This window comes from Podarcis raffonei, chromosome 9 (genome assembly GCF_027172205.1).
Source record: "Podarcis raffonei isolate rPodRaf1 chromosome 9, rPodRaf1.pri, whole genome shotgun sequence".
Lineage (NCBI taxonomy): Eukaryota > Metazoa > Chordata > Lepidosauria > Squamata > Lacertidae > Podarcis > Podarcis raffonei.
Genome location: NC_070610.1, coordinates 39608688 through 39629242, shown reverse-complemented (window position 1 = coordinate 39629242; position 20555 = coordinate 39608688). Strand labels below are relative to the sequence as shown.

The following is a 20555-nucleotide window of genomic DNA, read 5'->3' as shown; positions in this document are numbered from 1 at the left end:
CCCCCCCCAGCACAAAACCCTCTGTCACCATACACATAAAAAGCAAGATGGCAACATCCTGCCCTGCAGCTGACAGGCATCTCTCAGGTAAGGGCTTTGAATCCCCTTAGACTCCTCGCAGCCTAAGCACAACACTTGCAAGTAGAAGATGCACAACATTTGCTAGTAGAAGATGCACAACACAGCAGCCAAGTATACCTGCAGATAGCACTTGCAGTCTTCCTGGGACAAAGGCTTGAGACCCACTCAGGAGGGTTTTATGGGCCATCAGTGTTCTGTTGTGGTGATGTGGGTGGATGGGCATTTTCTAATTTGCTCCCCTTCCTTGAAGTTGATCATAGGAAAAACCCTGTGTCCCTGGTCTGCAACGGGTTGAACTATCTTCCTTTCCTTCCCACTGACAGTCCTGGATCACTCGGGATACCCAGCCCAACCTAGAGCAATCCAGGGCTTTTTCCATGACTCAGGAAAAGCCCAGATCCCTTCTCATCACCCAGTTCAGTTTAGGCTTTGGGGTTCAGCCAAATCCAGTGCTCGGCCCTAGCCATCTGTCATGGATTACAACCTATAATCTCAAAGTTTACCATACAGTTTTAATGTCCCTATTTAGTGTTGCTTCCAACCATATAATCTGGAATGCAAGAGCCCTATCTTTCCCCCAAATCCACAAAAATATCTTTCTGCGGTAAGATCCTAGCAATTAAAATCGCCATAAAGCAAACAGCCCACATTGTTTTCCTCACATCAAATCTCCACACCTAAGTTTGGTAACGAGAGCAAGTGAGACACTGCTTGGAAGAAAGCTTTGACTTGCACTGTCTTCTTGAGGTCTGTAATTTCAGCCAACCAAATAAAGAAATAGCTATCTCACAACGGAGATGAAATTTATCCAGCCAAGACTGTCATAGTGAAGAGCAAAGAAATGGGGTTTGTGTATCTGAACATTCAGGGTACAGTGTCTTAATTAAGATTACAGTTGTTTGAGGCCCCTGGAGGAGAATCAAGTTACAAAGCTTTGTCAACTGACACTGATTCAGTCTTGCTTAGCATGGAATTGCATTTGAGTTGTTTATTTCACAAACAGAACCATGCATTTCCTATTGACAGTGTACTTGGGCAAACAGAATGAGAATTTGACTTTGTTTGTTTGCAATTATTGAAGATTCATCAGGCCCCAAATGCCATGGGGGGGGGGGAATGCCATGTGGGGGGAGGGAAAATGTGCTTGAGGAGTTTATTTATTTATTTATTAAACAAAATTTATACACCGCTTGATTAGTTAGACCTCTAAGTGGTTTCACTAAGAGGATGAGATAGAAGTACTCTAATAATTAATAATGATAATGATAATAATAATAATCTTAATGATAATAAGAAATATCAACAACCTCAGATATGCAGATGACACAACCTTGATTTCAGAAAGTGAGGAGGAATTTAAGAACCTTTTATTGAGGGTGATAGAGGAGAGCACAAAATATGGTCTGAAGCTCAACATCAAAAAAACGAAGATCATGGCCACTGGGCCCATCACCTCCTGGCAAATAGAAGGGGAAGAAATGGAGGCAGTGAGAGATTTTACTTTCTTGGGCTCCATGATAACTGCAGATGGTGACAGCAGCCATGAAATTAAAAGACTCCTGCTTCTTGGAGAAAAGCAATGACAAACCTAGACAGCATCTTAAAAAGAAGAGACATCACCTTGCCAACAAAGGTCCATATAGTAAAAGCTATTGTTTTCCCAGTAGTGATGTATGGAAGTGAGAGCTGGACCATAAAGAAGGCTGATCACCGAAGAATTGATGCTTTTGAATTATGGTGCTGGAGGAGACTCTTGAGAGTCCCATGGACTGCAAGAAGATCAAACCTATCCATTCTTAAGGAAATCAGCCCTGAGTGCTCACTTGAAGGTCAGATCGTGAAGCTGAGGCTCCAATACTTTGGCCACCTCATAAGAAGAGAAGACTCCCTGGAAAAGACCCTGATGTTGGGAAAGATGGAGGGCACAAGGAGAAGGGGATGACAGAGGATGAGATGGTTGGATAGTGTTCTCGAAGCTACCAGCATGAGTTTGACCAAACTGCGGGAGGCAGTGGAAGACAGAAGTGCCTGGCGTGCTCTGGTCCATGGGGTCACGAAGTAGGACATGACTAAACAACTAAACAACAACAATAATTAAACATAAATTTTTTTAAAAAATTACATATGGGACATTTCAAAGGGTTTTTTTATTACAGAGATACAGTGTTTAGCTCATTTCATGCATGCAGACAGCAACAGCAGCTTATAATGTTGCCACATGGAAATGAGTTCATGTAGCAAGCTGCCAATATGAGGAGTCTTTGGAAGAAGCCATGACTGTTTAAAGTGGTATGAACTGAAGAAATAATTCTTGGCCCTGATCTATCAGGGGACATTCACAGGTTGAAAAAGTGTATGGTGTTCTTGCTGGATTTTAAGAACTGAGTTCATACACGGAAGTATTATGCACAACCAGCTTAATCAGTGAGGCATTATATGCAATCCCCACTTACACTTCAGGGTATGAATGAGATAGGGCTTTTACGTCTCCATCCTGCAGTTGAATTGGAATTACATGGGATGGTTCTCTTTGGATGTGCATTCCCTTTCCCTGTTCATGCACAACACTTTCTCACGAACTGAATCATGTTGGATTGCATGGCCAGATTTGAGCAGTTAGTGCATGCCACACACATGACAGGATACACACACATAGATTCATCTCCCTTCAACTCACTGCTTCTCCAGATTCTAGAAGGAAAATAATTACCTTGTGCTGCAAACCCCTTTGAAGTATATTTTACTTGTTAGCAAAATGACTTTTCTGTAATTATTGCCTACATTTTAACTTTACCGTCTTTCCATATAGATTTACTTTTCAAATTAATTTCTGTTCCTCTTTGCTCTCGTGCCTTCTTGATGGCCTTTGTGTTTATCACAAAGCATTTAATCAATAATGTAATAATTATTTTTTCTACTAAACTCACACAAGAGGATACATGAGAACTGTGTGCTGTGATATGCTTGGTAATACAGGTCTGAAGTGGAATCACTGGCAAAGGCTGGGAAGCAGAGTACATGAGGAGGACAATCGTGTTTTGTTTTGCAAGGTCATGAACTATATCCCACTGCAACCATTTCCCTCTCACTTCAGTGAGGAGAGAAGAAATTCAAAATGATCTTTTAAATCAGTACAATGATTTGTCAGATTCCTTCTTATTCTTACACTTCTTCAACTGCAAGCCACCAAGAGTGGCACTGAGACATTTCTTATCTCCTGATTCCCATGGTTAAGTGTTAGGTTTAGATTGCTCAAAATAGATGTTTTGACACACAGGTGTCTTCAGAATTTCAGGTAACCTAGTACACTCTTTTTCCAACAGTTGGCTAAAACCTTGCCTGTTTCATGTCCTTCAATCCCTAGGTCAACAGAATGAGACCAAATACAATTGGCCCATGTGATTTATTTATATTATTATTCCATTTCTGCCTGCTTTTCAACCCACAGGCCTCCAATTCAGCCATAAAACAGAAGACAGGCAAAAGCAGCCCAAAGCTCCTTTCCAAAACCCCACTCTGTCCTATGTGAGAAATGCATTTTAGACCAGTTGAAGAAGTTTCTGAGACATCTTCCAGGGCAGCTTCACACAGAACATGTTACAACAATCCAATCTGAGAGGTATCAGAGCATGGAGGCAAAATCGCATCTGTCCAAAAGGAGCTATATGTAGTTGGTAAACCATCTGCATATCTGGGAATGGGCACTCCTAGCCACTGAGGCCACCTGATCTTCCAGTGACAATGTTGAATCCAGGAGTAACACAGGCTACAGACCTTCCAGGGGAGTGCAAGTCTGTTCAGAACAGGCCACCTCCCCACCTCCAGGACTGGAGAACACAGAACATTTCTGTCTTCTCAGGATCCAGTCCATCACTGCTTCCAAGAACCATTCTAGCATCTGAGCTGCCTCTCCTGGTTGAGGTGGAATGGAGAGAGAAAATGGGGCACCTGCAGATGGATAACACCTCACTCCACATCTCTTGGCAAGAGCTTCCAGCAGCTTCAAATAGATGTTCAATAGCATGAGAGACAAGATGCAATAGCCCTCCATAACTGCTTTATGAAAACAACCCTGAAAGCAGGAACAGAGCCACTGTAATACAGTGGCCCAATGATCACCTCCTGGAGCTGGTCCAGAACGATAGCATGCCAAATAGTAGCAAAAGTCACTAAGAGATCAAGGACTTTGAGCAAGGTTGAACTTATCTCTCTCTTGACAAATGTCACCAACCAGAGCAGTTTCAGTGCCTGAAGCAGGATGGTGCATTTTCTTTTTTATGGTGATATGTAAGTAGCTGGCCTATCCTTGTTCTAGCATCCTTCTAGGTAGGCTTTTCAGCTCAGCCTCTGGGTTGCCCCTGACTTCCTGCAGATTTACCATACTGGCCCAGTACTCCATCTAATACTGGTTGCCATCCTAGGTCTTTCAGTCCCTGCATGATCAGCTGCCTAAAGCCCTGTTCTGACTGATTCCAGGCATAAATGCTGCCATCCTTTCCATGCATATCAACCCTGTGGATATTTGCTACAGCAATTACACATGAATAACACATGAGGTTTAAACATTGCATTATATATACCCATAATATTTTAAAGTGCTTTCATTCCGACATTCATTCATAGCTTCATTCATAGTGACCATTCAAGACATCTACAAGGTATCTCCCAATAGTATGTTTCCTTGCAGTTTAACACTGAAGAAATGAGATACAAGGAGCAAGGGGGGCAGAGATTATCTTCAGCTGTGTCAGCCCAGTTCAGACCCCTCCCCCACAAAAAAAAATCTAGGCCTGGATGGGAATCTGCTAAAGCAGCCATAAAGACCTCACTCTTGCTTCACTTCTGCAGCTTTATTTGTAACCCATCTGCTAACATGCTGCCAATTGCAATCTCCTTCTATTGCTGTTAGCTCCTTTGTGGCTCTGGTTGTGACACCCACCATTGCCCCATGCCCTTCAGTCTGCCATTCCTATTTTATACCCATGTACATTTTTTGCCCATTAGTTTGGATGCAGGCAATCAAGAAACCAACATGTCTTTGTTGGAACTGGCCCATTGCATTTGCAATGTCATGGTTGTGCCCCCGAAAAAGCCTTGGGAGAGACTTTATTATAAACAAATGATGGCAATCTGTATTGGCGCTTTCAAACACTGCCGTTTACAATGGGATCAACGTCGTTTTCTGCACCATTACTGTAGTATAATCCTAATAAGCAATCTAATCCTATACTGTTCTGTGCAATACTATAATGCAATCCAATGAGATTATCAAGTGGAACACAAAGTGCTCATCTCAGCCAGAAGCTATATATTGCATCATTTTTCTTGTGGTCCCATTGTATTGCTTTATTCATTGAATCATATCATACCACATCATACCTTCTCCAGCATTAAATCTATGTAAAACACTGATCTACGCTCTCCAGTTTATTTTAAAGAGTAATACAAAAAGGGGGCAGATGATGAACAATACAGTTTAATTAAAAGATTTTTCACAAGAAGGTTGCCCTGGGGGGGGGGATTTTTCAAGATGCAAAATAGATGGTAAAAAAATACGATCACTTCTCTACACAATAAACTAAAAATAGCCGGAATAGAATCAATTTATGCAAAGAAGCTTCCCACTGAGAATCTGATGAGAATTGACAAATTGGGCTAAACTATTTTGGATGGAGGAAAAGGCTATATATTTTTAAAAGAAACAATCACAACAACACTCTTGTCAATATTCAAAACTATATTAAGAAAACCACAGAAAATGGTAAGAGTAGAAAGAATGTGAAAATCATTTAATTTCATGCCAAACTCATCCATTGGAGGTGGGCCTTTCTCTGTATCTCATAAAATATTTACCCTATCTTTGATTTGAATTGACAATGAACAGACAGCATAAGAAAGCAAATTATGCTATATTAGAGAAGATTGAAAAAATCCTGAATAGTAACGCTGCAGTTCAAAAATGCTTACTGAGAAGGCAACCCAGGAATAAAATGGTGTAGCACAAGTGATGGGTTGATCCTGGGCCACATTTCTTAATAACATCTGCAGGGGAAATGAGAAGTGTAAGAAGCTAAGCATGTGCTTGAAATCTCTCAAAGGACCTGATATATCTGTGCACACACCATACATTTAAAGCACTATTAAAACAACATAGGAGGAATTTAATGTCACACTCATTTAAAGTCATGTAGTAGTGTATTTGTTGTCCTGGAGGAATGCCTTGTTCAAGAGAAAGCACAGGAAGCCAGCATCATTCTCATGGCTGGTCGCCCTTCAGATTGTTGTAGTCCTGATACTTCTTGTTACACAAACGGTTGTGCAACAAGCTTCCACCAGCAGAACTGTGGTGCTGTTTTTCATATTGCATAGCCTTTATTTTTGCCCTTACGCTTCACAACAGCCTTTGCACTGGTAGTCAGAGAACATTGAATCCAGGCTCATCCATTTAAAGCACACGCACACACGCACACACACACGCACACCGAAAGAAGCCTGGGAACTGTAGTCTACTCTTCACAATTCCCAGCAACTTTAACAAACTAGAGTTCCCAGGATTCTTTGTGGGGTGGGGAATAATGGGTTTTATATGAATGGTGTTTATGCAGCCTAAGCTTAACAGAAAGTGGAAATCATAAGTTTTATCTTTGGAAGGTATTGTTCTCCCCCCCCCCCAATAACAGAAGGCTTAGGAATCATGCTGGCTGAAATATGGCACATCAGAGTTTTATAAAAGGCAAGTTGTTGCTGTCAGCTGGCATGCTCTCCTGAAAATTTATCAAATTTCCATAATATATCTGCTCTTGCAAAGCTTGTCTGCACTAATTAGTCAAGGGCTGTCATGAAGTGGTACATCTATTCCATCTATTCTCTTAATTCAGAGCCCCACTAGAGATGGCAGGAGCAGCAATGGTTGTTGTTCATGTGCCTTCTCCATTTCTGTATAAAGTGGGGGGTTGAGGATGGGTTTGCAGAACAAATGGATGAGCAGCTGAGGGGTGGTGATGAATCTTCCCTTCCTCTGCATTGTTGCTCTGATTCCACCACCACAGACTCTTGTCTCTCAACCCAGCCCTGATTCCAAAGACAGAATATGAGAATATAAGGAAGCAAGATATCTTGTTATGTGATTTTCTCTGGGATCTCTAAGCTTCCCTTGTTCCTGAGAGGACAGCTATGAGAAGAACAGCATGATTGGTTAGTGGGATGACGGTACACTTTAAATCTCCTACCTCTCTCAAATAGAGATGGCCCAGCAATGGTGGGGAAAATACCATTGTTTGTTAAAATAAACCTCTTCAATTGCATTTTATTGTTGTCATGGGGGGCCTCAATGGTTCAGCCAATAACGGAGGAGCTTCTCCTGTAGGATCAACCTTTTTCCTTGCATGCTTACCCTGGAAGTAAACTCAGCTCCACCAATGTTTGCTCTGAAAATCTATGGGCATATTTTAGCTTAGGAATGGGCAAATCTTATTTCTCTCAAAGTCTACATTCTCCCAAAGACTACATTTTCTCAGAGATAATCTGTCAGGGGCCACATACTGGCAATGTTGGTAGGGCCGGTTTTATTTTTCTATAAAAAGAGGTGCTAGAACTCAGAATGAACTGTTGCTTTAAACACCTCTCTTTTTCTCTGATAATGGCAATGGTGCTCACCTGAGAGGTGCCAGAACTGAGTTCCAGTGCCAAAATCCAACTATTCTGGACAACAACCATACAAGAAATAAACAAAATAAGCAAGCAAGTATTAGAAATCACCCCAGAATTGACCTTACTAAATATCTTCCAAGACAATAATGCCCGCTTACACCACAAAGAACTCATAACCCACCTACTTTCAGCAGCCAGAAGCATCATAGCCAGACACTGGAGATACCTGTCAGGAATAAGCATGAACCAATGGTACCAAATAGTATGGGAAACAGCCTTACTAGAAAAATTAACCAATAAACTGAAACTGACAGAGGGACAAATAGAAGAAGACACCTTCACCCCGGTATGGCTCCCCTTTATCACACACACAGCCCAACAAGACAACGACAAAAACCCACCAACAACATACAAATCAATATGGCTAACCTGATCCAAAACAGCCACCCACCCCACTCACGCATGAAAACCAAGATCACCACAGCCAACCACAGATGAACAACCACACCCTAGACTAACCCCAACCTCTCTCACCGCCAAAGGAACACAAGCGACCAACAAAGAACCTACACAAACAACGCTGTCACCAAACCTTACATATAGTAAGTAAAATAGTAACACCATCGCCCGACCCCACACCCACCCATCTTTCCCCCCCTCCACCTCTTTCCCTCTTTTCTTCCCAATGTCTCAACAAATGAAACTGATTTGTAAAATGGGGAAAAAATACAAGACAGACATTGTAAACACTTTTGTAAAACAAGAAAATCTTTAATTAAAAAAAACTGAGTTCCAGTGAGTTCCAGCTGAAAAAAAAGCCCTGGGTAGGCCCAAATGTGGGTGGGGCTGAAACCAAAGATGGGTGAGGGCACCCTCTTTATATCACCACTTATTGCTTTCTCTTTCTGACATTCCCTTTCCCCCCTCCTCTACTGCTGCCACCTCTCTCTCCCCTGCCCATTTCCCCCTCCTTGGCACATGAAATTAGGGCAAGGGCTTCACCAGCTTAGACCACAATTTGCCCATCTGTAACACAGGTGGTGGGTTGTGTGCTCCAGCAAGTTAAGAACTGTACCGTTCCTCCATCACACTAAAGTAGAAGTGGGTTTTGTTGTTTTTGCTTTATGAGATGCCTCCTTCCATTGGAAAGGACATAGACATAGAAAGGCCAAGCCAGTGGACAATATTATAACTGTGGTTCCCCTTACACTTCTCTGGCCACAGTTCCCTACTTGATTTTCTGGGAAGAAAACTCAGCGGCACTTGCTGCTTTATTTTTCCCTAGTGGGTATCTCTCACCAGTAGGAGGGAGGATCTCTTCACTGGCCTTTGCCAGGTGCCTGATTCAATAGACAACCCCACACCTGGTCAATATTTTTTCATCTGAGAAACACACCACAGAAGAAGGCAAAGCCCCTGGTAAGCTTTAGCAAGGCAAGAGAGAATTTGTGCTTTAAAATGAATGGAATGAAACATCCAGTGTATGCAATTTCACTGCAGCCCTGAATAACATGACAACACTTTAGGAGACTGATAGTGGTTTGTAATATACTCTGGAACCCAGTTTCCAATTTTGCACCTTCCTTCTCTTCAGTAAAGTTTTTCACAAGTAGGCAGAAACTCAGTAATTATGTTCTGCTACTAAATTTTAGTTATGTGTTTGGCTATGGATGTCTCTCACCTCAATCTGAAGCTACAAGCTCACAATATTTATTCATTTATACTTAAAGGTGATATATCACTATTACAATTCCCCAGTACACTATATGATATTAAACTACAGTAACCAAAAATAAAACAGACAAAAACACAATAAAATTCCATTATAGACAGATGGGAGCCTCCTTCCAATTGCCTGCAGGTTAAACCTAATGTATATTAATCTACTACTAGTCTGGTGCTCCATAGCAAGATGAACAAATAGTGGCGTGCACCTGTGGGTCTGTATTCATATGATCATTGTGGCACCTTTCCTGAATGTACAAAATGTCACAGCTAAACGTGGGCGTGCATGCCATGGGCACATGTAATCAAATGTGTAAGAATGTGTGCTGAAGAGATCAATATTCACAATGGCTTTCCTTTGAAGCTCATGAAACTCCAGACAGCTGTTTCTGGGAAAGAGAATGTAGCTGAACCCCGTTCCTACTTTTTGACCCGGTTTCCCCACCTTTCAGAGCAGGAACTTGGTCTCAGTGGAAGAGTGAAAAATTCAGACAGGCCAGCTCTAGCTGGTGGGCGCTGATCTCCTTTCGCTTCTTTTTAAGACGGCATTCTCCTGCCCGCCAACGCGTCTGATTTTTTTTAAAAAAGCGATTAGCATGCAGAAAGCGAGCGAGCAGCTCCTCCTCCGACCAAGATGCTCCTTGAACCGTCCGATTTGGGGAAGCGGGGGAGGGGAAAGCAAGCAGCTCTGGAAAGCAGGCCGTTTCTAAGTTACGCTTTGGCACAACCTACACCATTCTGCTTCTCTGGATCGGAAACCTGATCGCTCTCAATAGGTGGGGAGGGCGGGGGTGGCAGAAACCGCGATTGTCCGGTGAAACGAGAGAAAACGAGAGAGACTGGAGAGAGAGAGAGAGAGAGAGAGAGAGAGAGAGAGAGAGAGAGAGAGAGAGAGAGCGAGCTCTTCGCTGCAGCCGTAGGGGCGCGGAAGGGGCTGCTTTGGACCGAAGCCTAGCTGTCCCCGGCTGTCTTCCGCGGCGCTGTCCGTGGTGCTGAAAAGGACCAGCCTCTTGGCGAGCCCAGCCGCCCCCAGCAGCAGCAGCAGCGGTGCCTTCGCCAAGGCTCGCCGAGCTCGCGCGCGCGTCCAGGCCTACGCGGGGAGGGGGCGTACGGAGAGGGGGGGGCATAAGGAGGCTCTCTCTCCGGCGGCGCACGCGCACGCCGCCTCTTCCCTTCGCTCGCCTTGCCTGGCTGTGCGCGAGTGTGCGGTGTGTGCGCGCGTGTGAGTGTGTGAGTGCGTGTGTGTGAGGGCGAGAGAGGCAGAGCTGGGCGAATGCGTGTGCTCGCCGGCGAAGGAGCTGGATGTACCGAGGCGACGGCAGCGCAAGAGCAGCGTTGAAAACGGCATCCCAGGCGCCTCTTTCCTTCCCCGGGCTGGCCTCGGGAGCACTGCAGCAGCGGGCCAAGGCTGCTTCTCTATCCACCCCCTTCCTCCTCTTCCTCTTCCTCCTCCTCTTCTTCTTCTCCCGCTGAGGGCTCATTTCCAGCTCGGGTCCTTCATCTGCTCGCCCAAGATGCAGAGGATCTAATTTGCTGAGCGACAAACGGGCAAGGGAGGAGAAGGCAGCGGCGGCTGCAGCAAAGGAATATTCTGTGGCTTTGTGGATGCTCTACTTTTCATGGCAATGCAAAAGATCCGGCAGATTGCTCTCTTCCTGGCTCCTTTGGTTTGGGGACTCATCTGGGGGGTCTACTCCAACGGCATACAAATAGGTGAGTGGCCCCGTCAGAGAGGATCCCATATATATATATATTGTTAGATGAGATTCTGGCACACGGTCACCACTCAGGTCCAATTGCCGTATTCATGGCATGCACCCTTAAATCCAGCCTTTTCTTGCTGGAGTGGATGCTTGCCAAAAAAAAGGAAAAGTGCCTTCATTTTAGATCAACTCCTGTGCCCTCCCCCCCCCCATTCTTAAATCCAAAGGTTACCCATCTTCTCGAATCCCATCCCACTAGAAGCAACTCCTTTCCACAAGCCAGTTCATGGCTTAAAACTAAACACTTCACTGATGACATTCGGGAAGGTGCAATCCACATCCCATCGAAATCAGGATGGGGAAGCCAAAACCTCCCACCATGTGCTTTCCAGATATTGCCCCCCTTCCCCTGCCAAGCTCAGTTTGGGTATCCGGACCCTGAAGGGGAGGGAGGGAGATGGCTGAGATTTTAGGATATAGATCATCCCTAAGGTCAGTGAAACTGGTAATCTGAGGCAAGTCCCATGGCAAATAAACGAAGGTCTCTTTCTCTTTGTGAGTCTGGCAGCGCTACTGCCGAGCCTGCAGCACTGATGTCCTCTCTGTGTGTCTCTCTTGTTCTGTCTTTATGTGTGTTTGTCATCCTACAGGGGGGCTCTTCCCCAGGGGAGCTGATCAGGAATACAGTGCATTTCGGGTAGGGATGGTTCAATTTTCCACTTCAGAGTTCCGACTGTCGCCCCACATCGATAATCTGGAGGTGGCCAACAGCTTCGCTGTCACCAATGCTTGTGAGTCATGAATGTTCAGTTCATTCAGATCCTCCCCTCCCCTCCCCAGAAACCCTTTGCTCCTGTGTTGGTGGAGTTAGGGCAGCAGGTGCTCTTGTGCATTAAGCAAGTGTGTGTTTGAGTGGGGTGGGAATCATGACTTTGGCATTCAGCTGCTCCAGAGAGCCTGGGAGGGCTTGTGGGGCAGGGCATGAGGGGATAAACTATGGAGAATGCACCCATCCATCCAGCTAAATTTCCCTCTGGAAGATGGTTGCACCATTGCCTGCTCAGGGTGGTCCTGCTCTACTCCTGTCCTGCCACTTGACCCCCTTCAGACCAGATCGTACCATCTGCTTTGCATTTTGGCTAGAGACTTCCAAGGATCTCTCTCTTGTGCTTTCAATGTATTACATAAGGTTGGCTGCAGTCATGACTGATTGTGGTGTAGGCAGGACCCCACCCTGCTCCATAATGGAAGCCCCCATGGGCCCTGCCTATGTGAGGTGTGCTCTTATTTACCTCTGCATGCATTGTGACTGAATGTCATGTCAACCCTTTCTGCATGGGCATTTGCTTTGTGAAGGCGGCTCTTTCTTCCCTGAAGAAATGCTTTAGAGATGCAGGGAGAGAATGTGGGGACAAGAGCTTGCAGGACAGCGGCATTTGGGGCTTTCTTCCTGCCTTTTCCTGCAGATTCAGGGGCACCGGCTGCTTAATCCTGTCCACTGCTAGACACAGTGTATATTTTCACCTTCCCACAGCAGAGTATACTGGGAAGATGAATATTCAGCACACCATCTTTCCATAATAGGGGAAAAGACATTTGGCACCAGGTTCCTCTGCTTACTCTTCTAAAAGCAGTGTCCAGAAGCAGCCTGTTGTCTCACTGGGCAGAATTGCTACACATATGCAGGAGGAGAAGGAGTGGGCAAATTGGGAGGGGTGGCAAGATAGCATCCTTGTGTGTGGTTGCACATGGCACAGGACCATTTATCCCAAGCCTGTTCACTGCCTTGTGAAGGCTGCCTCAGTAATTCACAAGTCCACATTCTGGCATATGCCTTATGCTTAAAAAGAGAGAGAGAGAGATTCTTGAGGGATGTTTCAACCCCCAAGGCCTCTTTTGGTGTAGGAAAGGGTGCATAGCAAGAGGATGAGTGGGGAAGCAGCAAAAAAGCTGCAAGTGGATTGTTGATTCTGAACAGCAAAAGCTGCAAGAGGCACCGATCAGCCATTTTCCTTTTTGCAATTCTCCATATTAGAATTACTCTGCCCCGTCCCTTTCTCAATAAATCACAGCACTCTCAGGAACATTTCCTTGATTTGGGGGGAGGAAAGCAACTGAAGAGTGAGCACAGAATGAGTCCTTCATTTGGGGTAGAAATGGCTCTTGCCTGTGTGATAAGCCTGCTACAGGGAACATTGCTTTTCTGGAACAGCAGCCTCCTCTGACATAGATTCAGATGAATTTTTAGTATATACAGTATGCACATGTGACCATCCTTCCGTCTCTCACTTGGCATCATCTTGATATTTCTCTTTTGTAAGGCTCAGAGGGTTTTCTAGAAGGCTTCAGTAATAGGCACTCTGTAGCTATTGCAAGGGTCAAGTAGCAAAAATAATACCACGATAAAATCAAATCTGAAAATGCTCTGTTTTTCATGAAGTTCCTCAGCTGGAATGTACATCTCCTTAGGGGATATATTTGATGGAACAAAGAACAGTTGTCCCTGGCACTACCAAAATGACAGCTATGAAATTATTTCATTTTTTGTTTAAACCATCCAGGTAATGGGAGGGTTCCTTGATTAGATTTTTGTTCAGTTCAGTAGAGTCTCCTATGATGCTACCCCTTTGCTATACTGGTGGTAAAAACAGTAACTGAATGGGGCTTAGTTAACATTAAGGTCTGAATTGTTGCTCCCATGCCATGCAATGCAATGTAACTGCAAGAGAAATGTAATTCTGTCAGTTTGCGCTCGTATTGAATTAAGAACAAACAGATACCTCACAACACACGACTGTAAGAATAAAGGTACAATATCTTAAAAATTGAAAGCTGAGCAGGGGAGGAGAAGACTGAATGAAGTGATAGCCTGAGCAGAAAAATCGCTGCCAGCTAAGATGATTAGAATTGCAATTTGTCATACTGTCTTTAAAGGAATGTGTTCCATTCTGTCCCCAGTTGATACAGGCGTTTTCTAAGAGGGCGATGCCAAGGGTTTTAAAGCCAAGAACTTGAAGAAGGGGGAGAACAAGAACAGGGATGTGCCCACATGACCCCAAAGCACACCCCACACATTCAAAAGATTAGGGAGTAGACTGCCAGATGCAGCTTCCTGCAATGAAAATGAACATTCCTAAAGGAGAGCTGTGTTATAGCAGGGGCAACCATTGCTCCTGTGGCATCGTAGAAATGAACTATTCTGTTGTGGCATAAGCTTTTGCAAGCAACATCCCTTTTCACCCTATTCATTAACTTTCACCTGATGAAGAAGGCTGCTGCCTTGGAAAGCTTATGGAAGAGTCAAATGGGTAGTTTTTAAGGGCTCTTGGTTGATCGTGTAGAAAGAAACTTCAAGTGGACAGCTGCACAGATGGAACAGGGAACAGGTTTGGCAACTGACATTTTGCTTCATTTTGCCTGATCAACAATGGTTACATGCAAGGCTGTTTAAAATCTCTTATTGATCTGGGGAGAAGCCTATTGATTCTGCTAACTGCTGTTAACTGTAGCGTCCAAGGCTGGTTTCAGAACCCGTGTTCTGAAGCATAACGCTTGAGCATGTGGACATGATTCAAAGGAGAGAAGACTTTGGAATGCATGTAGAGTGAATTTTCCTCACTCCCATACTTCTCTTGTTAAGGATGAGGCCTTTCAAGGCACAGACGAAGGGATTTCTAGGAAGGAATTACCACTCCTGTCTTTTTTCCTAGAAATAGAGCGCTGCTATTGAGATCTGAATAATCCATGTCACTCAGATAATAAGGGGACATTGGTCTGCAATGTTAGGAAATAGAAAGCTAGTACAAACCACTTTTCTTTTTTTAAAAGAAATCTTTAAGAAAACAGAGAAAGGATATGTTATGGGGGGAAAGCACAGCTGTCGCTTCATGTGATGGTTTTTAAAAGGGGTGGGGAACCAGTGATTCTCCAGAAGTGGTTGGACTCCAGCTCCCATCAGGTCCACCCAGCATCAACAATGGTCATGGGTAGAATCATGGAACTGTAGCGTTGGAAGCACCATGAGGGTCATCTAGTCCAACCCCCTGCAATGCAGGAATCTTTTGCCCAACATGGGGCTCAAACTCATGACCTTGAGATTAAGAGTCTCGTGCTCTACCGACTGAGCTATCCCAGCTGCCAGCAACAACACCTGGAAGCCCCACCTTCATTTTAAAATCTGACTTTGGTGGGCAGTTTAGAGAAAAGGCACTTGTAAATATAGTCAAGCATGTTTTATAAAACGACCCATTGGCCTAATTCAGTAATCTGTTATTTATTTATTTATTTATTGCAGCACCGTCAGTGTACATGATGCTTTAGCCAGGTCCCTTCCCCAATGGGCTCCCAGTCTGAAGTTTGACAACGAGGAAAAGAGAGGGCAAAGAGGAAAGGGAGGTGGGGAAATATTAGACTGATAATTAAATCAGTGTGGTCAATGGAGTTACAAATACTTAAGACTTCATTGCAGTTGCCACTGGATGTTCAGTTTAGGAAAGAACCTCAAACAAAAGATGGTTTTGAGGAAGGAAGTAAAAAGGTTTGGAAGCCATTTAGGTATTCTGGGATACGAGACAGCAAGGGAAATAAGTGGCCGACAGTGGTAATGTTTGAGGTCATAGGCAGAGATATATTGGGAAAGATGGATGGGGAGAGAGTTTGGGAAAAGGTTATGGAGCCCTTTAAAGGTTAGGCATTTGTGATGGCATTGGGAAGGGATTGGAAGTCAGTGTCGGAATCCGAGATGTGGTGCAGCAGTCATGATGCAAATACAGAGCCTTCAAGACATTCCTTCTCTACTTCAATGGGGGAACCACCCTCACTCACCAAAGGGAGGAGGTACACTGACTTGCAATGCAGTACACTATATTTTTCACGAAACTGAATTTTTAAAAATCCCTCAGCACCGTTGATTAGATTGTGAGATCATTTATTAATGGGAAAGCTTTCCCTGTTATATTTCATCTTGGCATTCTTGGTTTAGATTCTGCATTTTCAGAATACTGTTTTTGTATTTATATATTCACCAACCTAATGCTGCTTGGCCTGCAATCTACAAACTGATTACTCTAGCCTGGGTTGGTTCTAGAGCAGCAGGTTCCTGATTTCCTCCTTGGCCTACAAGTGGTTTCCTCACTTGCTCCTGGAACATTTCGGTGGCAATTAACTGATAACTAATCTGGATATTCTAAATCAAATATAATATAATATAATATAATATAATATAATATAATATAATATAATATAATATAATATAATATAATTAATAATACAATATAATATAAATGCCAGTGCCATGTTATATTTAGAGCAGGAAAACTTGGGTTGAAATTTATTACATTTTAATATTAATGACCTGATGTTAATATCATATTTAGTATGTCTAGTGGTGATACCTAACTGAAGACCTGTTCACCATTTATGGAACTTTTATTTCCTGTCATGTTAACCCTCAGATACTAGCTATCCCTGCTACAAACACATACATTATAAATTTTGTTGGAATGAGTAATCAAGTATTTGTCCATGAGTTAGTGATTTCCTTCAGTCTTTCTAAAAGCCAGTTGGCTAACTTGGGATTTGGAGCAAGTCCCGTTGAATTCAACTAGAATTCAAGTAGAATTACATAGTTAAAGAGATGCTATCAGCAAAAAAATGCTGGTGTATGCTTCCCAGAAACAGGTGAGATCATTGGCTCAGATATCTGTCTCAATATCTTAACCAGAGATTTTACAGTAGCACCCTAGGACTAGGAGGGGCGTCCAAGTAACAACGACTAACAGACACTTTAGGACTAGTGTTACTTTTTGACTGGAATAAAAGCAGATCAGAGGATAGAATTCCAACCATGTGCTGCAGCAGATCAGGTGCAGGGAGCTCTCCAAATGTTACTGAATTACAATTCCCATCAGCCCCTGGAAGTGTGGCCAATGGCAAGGGATGATGGGAGTTGCAGTTCAGCAATATCTGGAGAGTCAAATGTTCCTCATGCCTATAGTAGATAATTAAGTGCGCTTAGTTAAAATGGTTTCAGATTATTTCTTTGTTAGTACTATCAGTAACAAACAAACAAATATGTAAATAGGAACCAGTCTAAAATTACAGTCAAAGCTTTTCGAAAACTGACTCCCTCCTAAAAAGGCATTCTCTTAGGTCTAGTTCACAAATGTATGCCTCTTGATGACTCTAGACTTGATTAGGCACCCTTCTAATCATATGAACTGAAGCTACTGAAAAGCAAGGCATCTGCAATGACACCTGGTGGCATGTACGCCTGCAAGTCATTACTTGATGGCACAGTCCTCATAAACATGTACAAGGAAACCACCCTTGAGTCTCTGGTGAAAAGGATTCTAAGATAGCATCAAATGAATAGGTTGTGCTAATGATATTTCTTCAAAGCCAAACTTCAGTTAAGACTGCAATTCTAAGCATGCTTACTAGGAAGCAGGTCCCACTGAACTAAGTCGGACTTACTTTTCAATAAGCACATTTAGGGTTGGACTACAAGACTTGTAATAGGATCTTGGGACTTTTCCTGGTCATTTTCTCATCCTTTGAAATCTTTTCCTCATGTTTGAGGACAGAGCTTTATTAGCAGGTGGTTGCCTCAGCTAGCTTTTATAAAAGAGCCTACAGGAAATTGTGTGTGTGTGTGTTGCCCGTCAACAAAACAGAATATATAAAAGTAGCTAAAAGTACTTAAAATGCTTCCGAATTTTGGTTATGATTAAGAACAAAGTTTAAAAAAGAGAAGTCAAAGATCTCATGAAAAGATAGACTTTGAGGAAAGTAGATTTGGCACCATGAAGATATTATGGGACTTGGGTGGCTGGAAAGCCTTAGAGAGGCTGCTTCGAGTTAGTACGTGACAATGTTTGGTAACCGACATGCAGTGATACTTAGGCATTTCACTGTATGTGACACCTACAAGCTGGCCTGAGTTCGTATTTAATGTTTATGCCTTCCCAATTATCTCCCTATCCTATGCCTACACCCATGCTTACAAGTGCCATTATTAAAACTTGCCACTCCAAAGATAATAATAATATAATAATAGTAATTTATTATTTATACCCCGCCCATCTGGCTGGATTTCTCCAGCAACTCTGGGCGGCTTCAAACAAAATATTAGAAATACAATAAAACACCAGACATTAAAAACCTCCCTAAACAGGGCTGCCTTCAGATGTCTTCTAAAAGTCAGATAGTTGTTTATTTCCTTGACACCTGATGGGAGGGCGTTCCACAGGGCAGGTGCCACTACCGAGAAGGCCCTCAGCCTGGCTCCCTGTAACCTCACTTTTCACGGTCAGAAGGGCCTCAACGCTGGACCTCAGGGCTGAACGATGGGGGTGGAGACGCTCCTTCAGGTATACTGGGCCGAGGCCATTTAGGGCTTTAAAGGTCAGTACCAACACTTTGAATTTTGCTTGGAAACGTACTGCCTAAAATTATCTAAGATGAAAGTGGTAATGTAATCATATTTAGGGATAGAAATAATGTACTTGGCAAAGGCTTCATATTAAGACAGTGCTACCTTTTTAGAAGGCACCTGTGTACTTTAGACACATCAGTTCTATACATACTGTCCTGACAACAATTCCCATTGAGCTCAGATGGACTTTGGACTTGCTTCCATCGGAAGAGCCCATTCACAAGACTGCAGGCAAATGAGGCGTCCAGCAGATGGCAGAGTGCTCCTAGTGATAGGAAGGTAGCTCTAATTTAGTCACCCAGTCTCTTCTCTATCAGCAAGTGAGACCTACGACGTGACAGTACAAACCTGTAGGCAAAAATGTTTGCTTACTGTACATTGTATGCGTGGAATACATACGCTCAGGCATGTGTTGAGAGATTATGTATTTGCAATGTGCTTTAAAGTGGGATTAAGGAATCAGCCTAAAACGACATGAAAAATGTAAGAACAATAATGAGAATCAACGTATGTAGGGGTCAGTAAATAATAAGCCACAGGTCTTGTGCTCTCCATGTTCTCTTTGCCCTGATACCTGCCCTTTATGAACATTTTGCATCTGTTCACAAAGTGATGGGGGAAAAAATCACCCAGAAGAGCTATGTTTTGCAGTGGGGAGAACTGGTTCATGATATGTGCACATACCATTTCTGGTTAGCTCAGCTACCTAACTATGTTTGGTAATTAACATGCAAAGCATAGGAGCAAACTCCTAGGGGCCATGGAGGCTTTGGCCCCCACAATAAAATATTTGAGGGAGCCAGGCCGCCACAAAGTTGATGGCCATTCCCATTCAAGTGGTATGTGTGCACTGCATCATATGATCGATTATGCAGGGCAGGGCTTTCCTGGGCCCCCATAATATTTTATTCAAGTTGGCACCCCTGATGCAAAGTGATTGAGGTATTTATTGTATGCAGTATTGACTATGTTGAGTTGGTCTTTTATGACTGCCTAAACAATTAGGTAAAGGTAAAGGGACCCCTGACTGTTAAGTCCAGTTGCGGATGATTCTGGGGTTGCGGCGCTCCTCTCGCTTTATATTTGAGGGAGCCGCCGTTTGTCCTCAGACAGCTTCCAGGTCATGTGACCAGCATGACTAAGCCGCTTCTGGCGAACCAGAGCAGCGCATGGAAACGCCGTTTACCTTCCTGCCAGAGCGGTATCTATTTATCTACTTGCACTTTGATGTGCTTTCAAACTGCTAGGTTGGCAGGAGCAGGGACCAAGCAATGTCACTCAGTCACGGAGATTCGAACCGCCGACCTTCTGCTCGGCAAGCCCTAGGCTCTGTAGTTTAGCCCACAGCGCCACCCGCATCCCTGCCTAAACAATTAAGAGTTGCCCAAAGCATTAAACCACACTTTAAAAAGATATATATGTGAGCAGAAACTTTTCATTATTAAAAAGTCAGGGTTTAGCTTACCACTGATGAAATGGGCAAGGATTGATGGGAGAATTTGCACACTGATGCATGGCATAAACCAATAGCTACACAGTTTTCTTGAATGGGATTGTTCACTTCAATAAAATGAGGCTTTTCTTCCTTGCTTCTCAAATATGAGCAAGCAAACCACCTCCTGTGCATTCCACATTGGGCCAAAAGATTCCTGCATCGCAGGGGATTGGACTAGATGATGCCCGTGGTCCCTTTCAACTCTACAACGCTACATTTCTATGATTCCTTGTGTGGCATAGACCTGTAGTGGTTCACGACTACAGTTTGGCCTCACTACTAAGCTTGCAACCTCAGGCTATCACTTTTGTAACTCTTTCACAGCTGTTCCCCTCACAGCTGTCTCACTCTGCTCCTCTCCCTCCACAGATTTCCTTTTCTCCCACTTTCAATTAGTATTCGTCTCCTGTGTCTTTGCTGGGACAGAGGTTATTCTCCCTCTTTGCTCCTTATCTCTCCTTTGCTG

General features: G+C 43.6%; 1 protein-coding gene across 8 annotated transcripts in view; it reads left to right on the top strand.

Moving 5' to 3' along the window:
* The first annotated feature begins 10576 nt into the window (after window positions 1-10576).
* The window catches only part of GRIA2 (glutamate ionotropic receptor AMPA type subunit 2), a 75844-nt gene continuing 65865 nt past the window's right edge, over window positions 10577-20555 (top strand). For 4 of the 8 annotated variants that reach the window (XR_008332174.1, XM_053402999.1, XM_053403001.1 and 1 more), the window contains exons 1-2: window positions 10578-11169; window positions 11810-11950. Coding sequence is in view for 7 of the 8 variants with exons in the window: in XM_053402999.1 (XP_053258974.1) it covers window positions 11076-11169; window positions 11810-11950 (235 nt within the window). In the remaining variant the exon portion in view is untranslated. Of the gene's footprint in view, window positions 11170-11809; window positions 11951-20555 lie in introns of all 8 variants that reach the window. The other 4 variants (XM_053403004.1, XM_053403002.1, XM_053402998.1 and 1 more) reach the window with 2 other exon arrangements.